Source organism: Dromiciops gliroides, chromosome 1, assembly GCF_019393635.1.
Source record: "Dromiciops gliroides isolate mDroGli1 chromosome 1, mDroGli1.pri, whole genome shotgun sequence".
Lineage (NCBI taxonomy): Eukaryota > Metazoa > Chordata > Mammalia > Microbiotheria > Microbiotheriidae > Dromiciops > Dromiciops gliroides.
Genome location: NC_057861.1, coordinates 127,226,484 through 127,240,025, shown reverse-complemented (window position 1 = coordinate 127,240,025; position 13,542 = coordinate 127,226,484). Strand labels below are relative to the sequence as shown.

The window sequence follows — 13,542 nt, the reverse complement described above, 5'->3', positions numbered from 1 at the left end:
GTTTTAATGTTGTTTTTGAGGGAAATATGGGAAAACTCAGGAACGTTCCTAGCTTCTCTCTGCCATCTTGTGTCTCTGTTTGTTTCCTTTTTTTTTATTATGTTGCATCTCTAAGAAGTTTTGTGGAGTAGTGGATATAATGTTGGACTATGAGCTAGGAAGACCTCATTTTCTATCCTCCTTCCCTATGTTTTAGCTGTGTGATAATGCATACACTGTTATCATCTCTGTATATCACATTATGCATTTGTAAAATTCATATAATAATAACTACATTACTTACTGCAAAGAGTTATTTCAAGTCATAACATCAAGGTAACATGCCTTTTTTCTTATTTTTCAAGCTAGATTTATATTTGAAAAAGTAAATGAAATTAATGTAACTTAAAAGTTAAAGGGAATATGAAAAAGTGAGCTGCAAAGGAAAGATAAATGTCATGGTAGCTTGCAAATTAATAAAAGGTAGTCACAGTTGAGTATAGAATCAGAAACCAGATATTAGGAGATTAGTAAAGAGTGAGCAGAGTCATAGTGATGGCAATAAGGATAGTTTTTTTCCCCCTGATTTTGGCTGGGATAGTTTTTCCCCCACCCTTGATTTTGGTTAAGAGGCATACAATGATAACCCCTGGGAGTAATATGCCTTATAGAGTATTCTGTATGCAAGGGCTGCCCATCTGACTCAAGAACCAAGAAACTTAAGGAAATAAATGACCATTTTAGACTGTATTAAGACATTTAGTGTACATTAAGATTCACACATTTTTCCAAAAGAAGACATAGCTAGTTGGAACAGTGGATAAAATTTGGGGGCTGGAGCCAAGGAAGATTTATTTTCATGAATTCAAATCTGTCCTCAGACACTTATTAGGCATGTGATTCTGGGGAAGTCAAGTAAGCCTGTTTGCCTCAGTTTTATCATATATAAAATGAAATGAAATAAGATATGACAAACCATTCTAGTATGTTTCCCAAGAAAATCCCAAATGGTGAGAGTTAGACATGACTAAAAAGAATCATCAATAACAAGCAAAAAAAAATAATAAAAATAAAAATAAAAGCTAATGGTACCACTATCTATTACTGTGAGGAAAATATTTTTGAAGTACTGTGTTCAATTCTGGGTGTCAAATTAAAGTAAGGACATTAAGAAGTCAGATTCCATTGCAAGGAGCCTCAGTCCACATTAAAATGGTTGATTGCCATATCAGTTGGTGACTTTTCTTGTGTTTGTAGGTGCCTTAACAACTGAGAACTTTTTCAGAATATCTGTGCTCTAAACATGTTGTTCCCTATCTTATGCTTGTGAATGTTTTTTTTTTAACTTTATCTCTTTTACATTTCATCGTTACAATTTTGTTCATTATTCCAGCCTGTCAAGATGTTTGGGAACCCTGATTCTGTCATCTTGTGTATGTTAGCTATCCCTTTTGGCTTCAGGTTGGTTGAGTAAGCAAGATATTTGATTCTAAAAGCTTTCAGAGCTACAGAATATAAACATAGAAAAGCAATCAGATAATGAGTTCAAAATAAATTCTTGACTGACAGAGATCTATGAAAGTGAGTTAGATATAGTTGACAGCCAGCATTGGTGTTCTATCTCCACCTCCATAATTCTTTTTTTTTTTAATAGTTGCAATCAATTTATTAAAAAAACAGATGATTGATTAGGCATCTGCACTGGTGACGTCAACTTCTACACCTGGTTCAATGCTGATAGAAGTGATCTGCTTCACAATTTCAGAAGGACTGTGCAAATCAATAAGACATTTGTGGATTCTCATCTGGAATCGATCCCAAGTCTTAGAACCTTCGCCACAAGGAGTTTTTCTAGTTGTAACTTGAAGTGTCTTGGTGGGCATTCGAACAGGTCCCTTCACTTTCAAGTTCTTTTCTTTGCCTCCTCTAATCAGGTCAGCACACTCTAGTGACTTCACATTGCAGCTGGTGAGGGTGATCTGGTTCCAGTGAATGGCCACTTCGGGCTCCACAAGCATCTTACCTGTGTCCTTGAATGCCATGGCAGTGGAGCGGCTTCCTGACCGACTTATTCCTCGGTGAGAGCGTACAGCGATGAGTCAGGAGGAGGAGAGGCAGAGACTGCCAACTCAAAGTGGCTGCGGGGATGGTACCTTCACCAAAGAGCACCTCCATAATTCTTAAAGGGTGAGTAGCCTGTTTTTCCACAGAATTTGACAGTGAATCCAGGGGAGAAGCCTGGTCTACCAAAGATAAGGTAAGGACAGCTTGAAACTGGTTAAGGTTAAATATTCCCTTTATACACAAAGCAATTCCTTTTACCTTGCAGCATCTATCAATCAGCTTCAGACACCAATCAACCAAGTAGTAAGCAGATCAAACTAGAACACTGAGGGATTGGGCTAAATTAAACTGTCTTGATTATCTTAACTCTGAGGATGTTTCTCTTGTTGTTTTTTTCTTTGGAAATCCTGTAGTTATCTGACAAATCAATAATTCCTCTCTTTTTTCATTTAAAAAAGTTTTTTTTTTCATTTAAATATAACCAAACTATTCTCACAAGTATGTGTGTTTTAAAGCAAACAATAACAACAACAAGAAACAACTAGGATTTTAAAAATAAAGTGGTTTTTAATGCTATTAGCAGAATTGGCTTAAAGAGGGAATAACACACAGACTCAATTGATTATAGAGGGGTAGCTAGGTGGCACAGTGGATAAAGCACTGGCCCTGGATTCAGGAGGACCTGAGTTCAAATCTGGCCTCAGACACTTGACACTTACAGGCTGTGTGACTCTGGGCTAGCCAATTAACCCCAATTGCCTCACCAAAAAAAAAAAGAAATAGTATAGAAAGCTATTTTAAAATATAGTGATGTAGTAGGATAAAGGGATAAGAAGGTATAGGATTGATAGAAGGAAAGTTGGATTAGTTGAGGTAGTGAACAGAATAAAACATTTTTGAGGATGCAGAGGTCAAAGGAAGAGAGAGAGAAGGGAATGTATGATAATGTTTATGGCATTATATTCAAAAGGTTTTGCAAACAAAAACAATACAAGCAAGATTAGAAAGAAAGCCAAAAACGGGGAAATTTTGCAAGCTTCTCTGATAAAAGCCTCATTTCTCAAATATATAGAGAACCAAGTCAAATTTCTAAGAATACAAGTTATTGTCCAGTTAATAATTAGTTCAAGAATATGAACAGACAGTTTTCAGATGAAGAAATAAAAGCCATACATAGTCTTATGAAAATACATTCTAAATCACTATTGATGAGAGCAATGCAAATTACAACAAATCTGAAGTATCACCTCACACTTATCAAATTGACTAATATGATATAACAGTAAAAGGACTAATGTTGTAAGGGATATGGGAAAGTTGGAACACTAAACACACCATTGGTGAAATTGTAAAATTATCCAACTACACTGGAAAGAAATTTGGAACTATGCTCAAAGGGCTATAAAACCATTTATGGGAAAAACATTGAGTTTATAATACCACTATTAGGTCTGTATTCAAAAGAGACTTACAAAAGAACTAAAAAGGTTCTACAGGTGCAAAAATATTTCTAGTAACTATTTTTTGTGATGACAAAGAATTGGAAATAGAGGTGATGTCCATCAATTAGGGAATGGCTGAACAAATTATTGTATATAATTTTGATAGAATACTAATGTTAAAGTGATGAGCAGGATATTTTCAAAAAGAATCCTGGAAGGGTAGAGCCAAGTTGGCATAGGAAAGGCAATGATTTGCCTGAGTTCTCCCCAAGACCCCTCCAAATACCTTCACATAATGCCATAAGACAATTCCTGGGGCAGTAGAACCCACAAAAGGACAGGGTGAAATAAATTTCCATCCAAAGACATCTTGGAAGGTCAGCAAGAAAGGTTTATTGTACAGGGTAAGAGTGGAGCACGGCCAGCTCAGATCCAACTCCAGCACAGAACCAGACCCAGAAAACCAGGCCTCCAGAGACTCTGAATTAGCTGTGGTAGCAGCTGCTTCTGAAACTCAGCCCATGAACAGTGAAGGGATCGAGTGGTTAGCCAGGGAGAGAATACAGGGGTCTCTGCTTGCACTGAGGTGGAACTCTATTGTTTTACCTGTGCTTGAATCTGGATCTCCTTCTTGGGAGGTGGTGAGCTTACCACAGCTTCCAGCCAGAGTAGAAAAGGGCTCTGTTCCATACTCTAAGACAGAGAAGTAGGCTTGTGCTTGCTTGAATACCAGAGCACCAGTACGTAGAGTGATGAACATACCTTTCCTTAAATCATATCACCTTGGAACATCTAAGGACTTATAAATTCTCAGGGGTGTTTTGGAGAACAGATGCACAAACCCCCTGAATCTTGGGACAGTGTCCCCTCCAACCTGGAAGCAGTGACCCACCTTAACAAAGAGGTAAAACTCAAGAAATAAGCTGGGAAAATGAGCAAACAGAAAAAAAAATGCTGACCCTAGAAAGTTTCTACAGGGATAAGGAAGATCAAAACACACCCTCAGAAGATAACAAAGTCAAAAATCCTACATCCAAAGCTTCCAAGAAAAATATAAATTGGTCTCAGGACATAGAAGGGCTCAAAAAGGAATCTTTGAAAATAAAGTAAGAGAGGTAGAGGAAAAATGGAAAGAGAAATGAGATTGATGCAAGAAAATCATGAACAGTCAACAGCTTGAAAATCTGAAGTGCTGAAATGGAAAAGGAGGTAAAAAGTCTGTCTGAAGAAGATAACTCCTTAAAAATTAGGATTGAACAAATGGAAGCTAATGACTTTATAAGAAATAGAAAAACAATAAAGCAAAAACAAAAAAGAATTTAAAAAATAGAAGACAATGTGACATATCTAATTGGAAAACAACTGTCCTGGAAATAGATCCAGGAGAGATCATTTGAATATTATTGGACTACCTGAAAACCATGATCAAAAAAGAGCCTAGACACCATCTTCCAATAAATTATCAGGGAAAATTGCCCTGATATTCTAGAAGCAGGAGGTAAAATAAGAATTGAAAGAATCCAAAGATCATCTCCTAAAAGAGATCCCAAAATGCAAACTTCCAGGAATATTATAACCAGATTCCAGAGCTCCCAGGTCAAGAAGAAAATATTACAAGCAGCCAGAAAGAAACAATTCAAGTAATGTGGAGCCACAGTTAGGATAACCTAAAATCTAGCAACTCCTACATTAAAGGATTGGAGGGCTTGGAATATGATATTCTGGAGGGCAAAGGAACTGGGATTAAAAGCAAAAATCACCTACTGAGCAAAAGTGACTATAATCCTTCAGGGGGAAAATGGGAATTCAGTGAAAGAGTGGGCTTTTAGGCATTCTTGATGAAAAGATATGAGCTGAATAGAAAATTTGATTTTTAGATACAAGACCCTAGATAAGCATAAAAGGGTAAACATGAAAAAGAAATCATAAGGGATATCAAAAGGTTAAACTGTTTACATTCCTACATGGGAAGATGATACATGTAACTCATAAGAACTTTCTCATTATTAAGTCATCTGGGTGGAGTATATTTAGACAGAGGGCACAGGTTTGAGTTGAATATGAAGGGATGATATTTAAAAAAATAAAATTAAAGGGTGAGAAGAATATGCTGAGAAAAAGGGAAAGGGAATGGTAGAATGGGGTAAAGTATCTCACATAAAAGAAGCAAGAAAAAGCATATGCCATAGAGGGCAAGATGCAGGAGGTGCAGGGGAGTAAGTGAACCTTACTTTCAAAAGAATTGGCTGAAAGAGGGAAAAAAACATGTACATACAATTGAGTATATTAATCTATCTTACCCTGCAGGAAAGTAGGAAATAAAGGGGATGGGGGGGTGGATGAAAGTTGAATTCAAAATTGAAGAGATGCCCATCAGTTGGGGAATGGTTGAACACATTGTTGGATGAGATTATGATGCAACACTAATGTGCTGTAAGAAATGATGAGCAAGATGCTATCAGAAAAACTTGGAAAGACTTACATGAGCTGATACCAAGTGAAATGCACTGTATACAAAATAATAGCAATATTGTAAGGTGATCTGCTGTAAATGACTTAGTTTTTTCCACAGTACAATGATCCAAGACAACTCTGAAGGATTTATGAAAAATGCAATCCATCTCCAGAGAAAGAACTGAGGGTATACAAATACAGATTGAAGCCTAATTTTTTAGTTCTTTTTTCTAAAGTTTTTTTTGTTTGTTTTCTTTCACAATCTGACAAATTAGGAAATGTATTTCATAACTACAAATGTATAACTTATATTGAATTGCTTGAGTTATTAAAGAGGGGGGTGGGGAGGGAGGGAGTAAAAGAATTTGGAACACAAAGTGTGAAAAATTGATGTCAGGGCAGGTAGGTGACATAGTGGATAAAGCACTGGCCCTGGATTCAGGAGGACTTGAGTTCAAATCCTACCTCAGACATTTGATACTTACTAGCTGTGTGACCCTGGGCAAGTCACTTTACCCTCACTGCCCCACAAAAAAAAAATTGGTGTTAAAATTTGTTTTTATGTGTAATTTCATGAAAAAATAAAATTCTAAACAAATGGAGACAAAAAACAGTGACTGAGTGACTATCATTTTGAGTATTAGCCACACACGAATTAAAAAATAAAGGACATATGAAAAAAGACATTATCTGCATCCAGAGAAAAAGCTGATAAATAAAAGTACATATAGAATACTTTTGCATGCACAAACATACACACACACACACACACACACACACACACACCTCCTGTTGAATGGTAGTCATCTCAAGAAGTCTTTCTACAGCAAAATGCTTTTTCTAATTTTTGTAAAGCATATATTACAAATGTTTTATACTTCATATCTTTTTATAAAAAACCTAGACAAATATGTGTTTATCATGGTATAAATTATTGTATGTTGTGTCATACAAATGATAAATGAGATAAAAAAAACAAAAACTATAATTGTGCCACATGTATTTCAGTTAGCGAAAAATAACCTAACTTGATAATTTGACTGTCTATATATTTCCAAAAAATCTGTATTAAAAAGTAAAATTTTAGCCAGTCATACAGATTTCTTAATCACACATAGGAAAATTGAGGAACACACTACTTATGAAATAGTTTAGCTTGAAGGCACCTTAAATTTCTGAGTCACCACCATCTCAGTGGCTAGGAAACTGATGTCAGGTTCCTTTTTTTGGTGAAGAAAAATAAAAAAGAAATATACATGATAACTTTGTTGTATATTTGGAGGGAATAGCAAGTTGTACATGGTAGATTTGCAGTTTCATCTATAAAAGAAAATTCCAAATTTCTTGGTTTTTGTTCCTATTGCACAACCCGGGTTAGTGCTAAAGTTTAGTTTTGTATTATTGAAAAAATAGTTTTCTTCCTAATCTATGTCTATTAATAGACATATTGAACTATATTATATTTAAATACTTGATTTCTAATTTTGCTTGATTTCTTTTCTTTTACTATTATCTTTATCTGAGAATATATCCATTCCCCTCCTCCACCCAAAACTAAGATAGATAGACATACATATCTATATACATGATGTCTTAATGAATACATTATGTCAATACAATTTTGAAAATTTATTTTTCTTTATTTTGTTCCATTTTTGAAATTTTATTTTTCACATGTAATATCAATAAACTTCCTACATACATGGTATATGATGCTATGGTACTGTAAATTAAAAACAAAAACAAAGGAATTATCAAATAATGAAACTCCATCATGATTTTGGCCCACCCTGTAGGTAAACATGTGTGTGTATGTAGATAGATGACATAGAAATAGAAGATAGATATATAAACTGAGAGGTGTTTACTTTTCTAGAGTAATTTGCCATGACAAAATAAGTCATTATGGATATCTTGTTGTATATGAAATATTTTTCTCTTTCACTTTCTTTGTTTTTATGATTAACAGTGACATCTCTGGGTTCAAATAGATGTTTTAGTTACTTAATGGAGTATGTACTTTAAATTATATCCTAAGACCTACTTACCAAGATAATAATGGTTGATTGATCTATAGTAATGAAGATAGTTCCCATACAAGGAAAAGTTTTTATTAGAATTCACCAGAAATTGAACCGCAAACAATATTGGTCCAAGTTGCTTAGATTGAAGATTACATGTATATTTGTATTCCATTTTCAAATTATAGAAAATTATACCCATTTTCTGAAAGGAATAAATAAAATAGATTACATTCAATAGATTATTTGTAAATAGTTAATGTCTAGAATTTCTTTGAAATAGATATAATATTGATTAGGTTAACTGACCCTCCTTGTGGACTTGTATAAACTATTAATTAATTAGGAAGAAAACTATTTTTCAACAATGCAAAACTAAACTTTAGCACTAACCCAGGTTCTGTAATAGGAATAAAAACAAGAAATTTGGAATTTTGTTTTAGAGATGAAAACAGGGATGGGGGCGTGAGATCCATACTCTTATGGTTAACATAGTATTTTCAGGAAGCACAGCTGGTAAACAAGCAGAAAAATATATTTTAGCCACAGGTTAATGAGAAATACTATACATCAAACTGTGAAAATAAATAAAATGTTATGTATAAAATAAAAGAAAATTGTTTTATTCACATGTACAGCAAGATATATAGTCAAAAGAATCAATTGTAAACCAATCTGTGTTTGAAGAGAAAAATACTAGGTTAAATATAGTTCACATGTAAAATTGAGAGCATCTTCATATGGGGCATAAGGTAGCATCTTCCTGGACACAAACTAAGAATAAATTAAGGGCAGAAACATTTAGAAAAGAGTGGATTAAATGCCCCACAGAGAAAAATACTGGAAAACAGGGAAAAAAATTAATAGCCATTAATGGCAAACAGCATGTGCCAAAGAAATAGAAGAAATTATGCTTTCTGATTAAAGCCTCAGGATAAATGACCTGAAGTCCTACTTTAATTTCATCAATGAAATTTAAAGAATTTAATTCTCTGATGATGATTAGATTGAGATGTTTACTGTATTTTTAATGCCTGGTATTTCCATAGGAATAATTATATTTCCAAGGTATTAATATACCATTCAAAGTATTAAAAAGTTCATTCTTTATGTTGTCAGAAATAGATGCCTCTCATTTTTTTTAAAATAAATACACATGCACATACTTTAATATGTCCTGGAGGGAGTGAGAAGATTTTTTTGTTTTTTTCTTACACTAGCATTAAAAGCCATTAATGATCTGAGTGACAATTAGGGCATTTATATTTGGAAATTGTTCTACCTACATCATATTATTTGTGTTCAACAGCCCTGGTTGGTGAAAAATGAAAGAACCAGAGTTTAAATGACTTGCCAATGATTGCACAGTTAGCAAATGTCAAATTCAAAATTCAAAAGGTAGTATTGGTAAAATTACCAAACTAGTTCTCTAAACATTTGTCTACATTATTGAAACCTAAATTTTAGCATTCATCATTTATATACTATTCAGGCCTCCCTCTTACATTATGTTCTAGCCCCCTGAACAATTTGAGCATTCCTAAAGAACATTTTTGTATTTTCCAATCTCAGTACATTTGTTCACATAATTGCTAGTGGCCTATGTCGCCTAGGTGGTATAGTGACTTTGCTATTAGACTTGAATTCAAGAAAAGCTGGGTTCAAATCCTTCCCTAGACACTGATTAGCTATATTGTGCTATATAAATTATTTGACCACTCTGGTCTTAGTTTTCTTATCTGCAAAATAAAGGACTGTGACTTGCTAAGCTCTAAGGACCCTTCTGTCTCTAAATCTATGATCTTCTGGCCAACTGTTGAAATCCTATCCATATTTCAAGGCCCAAGTAAATTATATTCTTCACAAACACATACCATACATATGAAAAATGAAACATTTCAGGAGCCTCTTTGTGTTTTATGCACACATATATTACCTTATATTCAGATAATTCTATTCACATTGAGGTGGGAATTGTAGGAATGTATTCACCATCTATTGACCTCATGGAAAGACATGATTGCTCCTAACATAATCCCGTCCATTTCTTAAAGTCTTTCTATCATCTTGTAAAAAGGACATTTTTTTTTTCTTTCTGGTGCCTCTTTCTATGAAATAGTGCTCAAAAATGAGAAGGAGAACCAGAGCAAGAAGCAAAAACAAGATGATGGATCATAAGCAGGGAATCACTGGAACTTTCCCAAATTCTTCTCCAAACAGTAAATTAAAACCTCAAAACAAATTCTGTAGAGGCAGAACCAACAAAAGATTAGGATGAAACAAGAAAACTTAGAAGTTCAGCAGGAAAAAAAATTAGTCTCATTGGGATGAGTCCAGAAAAGGCTCTACCACTACATGCTGTGCCCTGGAAAGCTAGCAGCAGGCTTTGGGGAATGATTGATTAACAGTGGCAGCAGCAGGCTCTGGAGCTCTCATCTCAGAGTCAGTAAGAGGGTCAGACAACTGATCAGAAGGAAATTGAAGGGAACCCTTTGCTAGCAGTTAGAGCAGTACTCATAGACATCCAGGGCAAGGAGGATCACTAGCAGGAACTGGGATTCTGGTGACAGTTTCAGGGAGGAAAATAGTGCTCATGACCTCTCATAGACCAGAGCATAGGAAAAGAGAGCAGTGATCTTTAAATCATACCAACTTGAAAGAACTACAAACATACATGCTCAGAATTAGATTTAAAATAGTAGCACAAAAAACATGAAGCTAGGGATAGTGTCCCCCTCTATTCTGGGAATCGAGACTAATTTTAACAGAAAGTTAAAATATAAGAAAAAGGCTGGAAATGAGCAAAAAACAACAAAATGAAGCTGACCTTAGAAAATCATTGTCTTGCCAGGGAAGATCAAAACACAAACTCAGGATAAAACCATCCAATTAAATCAGTTACATGAAAGGCTCAAAGAAAAATATGAATTGATCTCAAGACATAAAAGAGCTCAAAGGATTTTAAAATAAAATAAAAGATAGAGTGACAAATTAGGAAAATAAATGAGAATGAGTCAAGAAAATCATGAATAAAAGAGTCAATAGCTTGGAAAAGTAAGGAAAAATACTAAAGAAAAAAGCATCTTAAAAAACAGAATAAGGGGCAGCTAGGTGGCACAGTTGATATGGTGTGGGCCCTGGATTCAGGAGGACCTGAGTTCAAATCTGGCTTCAGACACTTGACACTTACTAGCTGTGTGACTCTGGGCAAGTCACTTAACCTTCATTGCCACCCTACAAAAAAATTAGGCTAAATGGTTAAAAAGGCATAAAATTCACTGAAGAAAATATTAATATTTAAGTAATTATTTTCTTCAGTGAAACTTTGTACTTCCTTCTCCATTTGGCCAATTCTAGTTTTTTAGGAGCTTTTTTCTTCAATGAATTTTTGTGCCTCCTTTTCCATTTGGCCTAGTCTGTTTTTGTTTGTTTGTTTTTGTTGGTTTTTTGTATTGTTTTGTTTTTTGTGGGGCAATAGGGTTAAGTGACTTGCCTAGGGTCACACAGCTAGTAAGTGTCAAGTGTCTGAGCTCGGATTTGAACTCAGGTTCTCCTGAATCCAGGGTTGGTGCTTTATCCACTGCGCCACCTACCTGCACCCCCTAGTCTGTTTTTAAGATGTTATTTTCTTCAGTAATTTTTGTTTCTCCTTTACCATGCTGTTGACCTTTTTTTTATGATTACTTTGCATTCTGATTTCTTTTCCCAATTTTTCCTCTACCTTTCTTACTTGATTTTCAAAATCCTTTTTAAGCTATCCCATCACCTGTGACCAATTCATATTTTTCTTTGAGGCTTTGTATGTAATAGGTTTGACTTAGTTTGCTTCTTCTGAATGTGTGTTTTGATCTTCCTTGTCACCACACCAACTTTCTATGGTGAGAATTTTTCTGTTCTTTTTTTTTTTTATTATTTTCCCATCTCATTTCTTAAATTTCAACTCTTTGTTAAAGTAGGCCTCTGGTTCCTGAGTGGAGAGCACATGTTCTCAAGCTTAAGGGGTTTTATGCAGCTTTATTCAGAGATGATTTGCTTTGCCCCTTTTGTGTCTCAAAATATGGTCCCTTGGTGCATGCTTAGACCTCTTCCTCTTGGACCTTGAGACAATGTGCTATTTTTCTGAGAGACAAAATTGGTCTGGGGCTTTTCTCTTGTTTCTGGTACCTGCCAATCAATCAATTCTTTACTGGTATTTATGATATTAATTAATAATAAATGCTTACTGCCCAAATGGTTGCAAGAGCCATTAATTTATAAATAGTAATAATTTTCGAAAACACAGTTTAGCACAAATAATTTTTAAAAACACAGGAGAAAATAGATAGTAAATCTAACTATTCTGTTAAAGGACCTCAACTTTCTCCTCTTAGATCTAGATTAGTGTAACCAAAAAATAATCAAAAGGAAGTTAAGGAAATAAATAGAATTTTAGAAAAGTTAGATATAATAGATTTCCTGAGAAAATTGAACCAGAATAGAAAGTAATGTAGCTTTTCTCAGTGGTACATGGCACATACAACAAAAACTGACCATGCATTAGGACTTAACCACAACCAAATGCAGAAAAGCAGAAATATTAAATTAATTCTTTGTTTAATATAATAATGTAATAAAATTAAGACTAAGAGATGCTTTCCTCACTATAACCCCCTTCCATTTCCCAAAACAGATACCCCTAATATATAACCCAAATCTATATGATAAGGGATAGGAGGGACCAGGTTGTATGCATGTGTCTATGTCTATGTATATGCATGCAATACATATTTGTCCATGTATCTGTCCTTCACATTTGGTGCATGGCATGCTTTCTTTCTCCCTCTGTCTCTTTATCTGGAGGCACTGATACTGACTCTAGGTCACTAGGATGAGACTCCATTCTCAAAGTTTACACCCCTACCATAGCGTCAGTGATATGCTTGTTCTGTTTACTATCTAATTTTTTCATGGATATGGTAGGGAAGTCTTAGTGGCTAAAGAAGATTGATCAGCCCCTTTATAGAGATGTGGTAATTACTTGCAGCACACCACACATCCCCAACCACACCAGATGAGTTCCATGTTACTCTTAACTGTCTTGGTATTAGAGGTGGGAGATGGCCAGCAGCCTGGGCTAGGATCTGTCCAAGTACATGCATGGATGATGCATGGTATCTGTGTGTGCCATTGTGGGCCAGGGCACTTCAACAATGGGGGGTGGGGCCTAGTGTTGCAATATTGGCTGAGGCGAGGGGAGAACATGACATAGGATGAGGGGGTCTTTGAGCCATAACCACTACACTGCCCCCTTCCCAGTCTCTATCCCAACAGTGCCTCCTTCCCCATCTCAGTATTTCCTCACCCATCATTGTTAACACACATATATCATCCGGCTCCCCAACTTCCACTGTCCGAGTTAGGGGTGAGTGGGGAGAGAGGAGTCGCCTGTCCCTGCCCAAATCCCATGGTGGCCAGCCTACAGGGTAGGGAGGGAGTGAGAGACAAAGACACATCCACAAGGGGGATAAGGTGAAATTCTAACCTATGACTCCTGGGGGTGCTACTGAATGTTTGAGAAGCTGATGCTGTGGGGTAGGAATGGG

The 13,542-nt window shown here is 35.4% G+C and overlaps 1 protein-coding gene across 1 annotated transcript; it reads right to left on the bottom strand.

Annotated features, from left to right (window-relative positions):
- Window positions 1–1,617: 1,617 nt before the first annotated feature.
- LOC122736000 (40S ribosomal protein S20-like) lies at window positions 1,618–2,021 on the bottom strand. Its single transcript, XM_043977966.1, has one exon. It carries the CDS (start codon window positions 2,019–2,021, stop codon window positions 1,668–1,670), a length of 354 nt encoding a protein of 117 aa, XP_043833901.1. The 3' UTR covers window positions 1,618–1,667.
- Between the last annotated feature and the right edge of the window lie 11,521 nt (window positions 2,022–13,542).

What these genes read in the sequence shown, in the direction of transcription:
- LOC122736000 (XM_043977966.1), bottom strand. Translation starts at nt 2,021, where the DNA reads ATGGCATTCAAGGACACAGGTAAGATGCTTGTGGAGCCCGAAGTGGCC.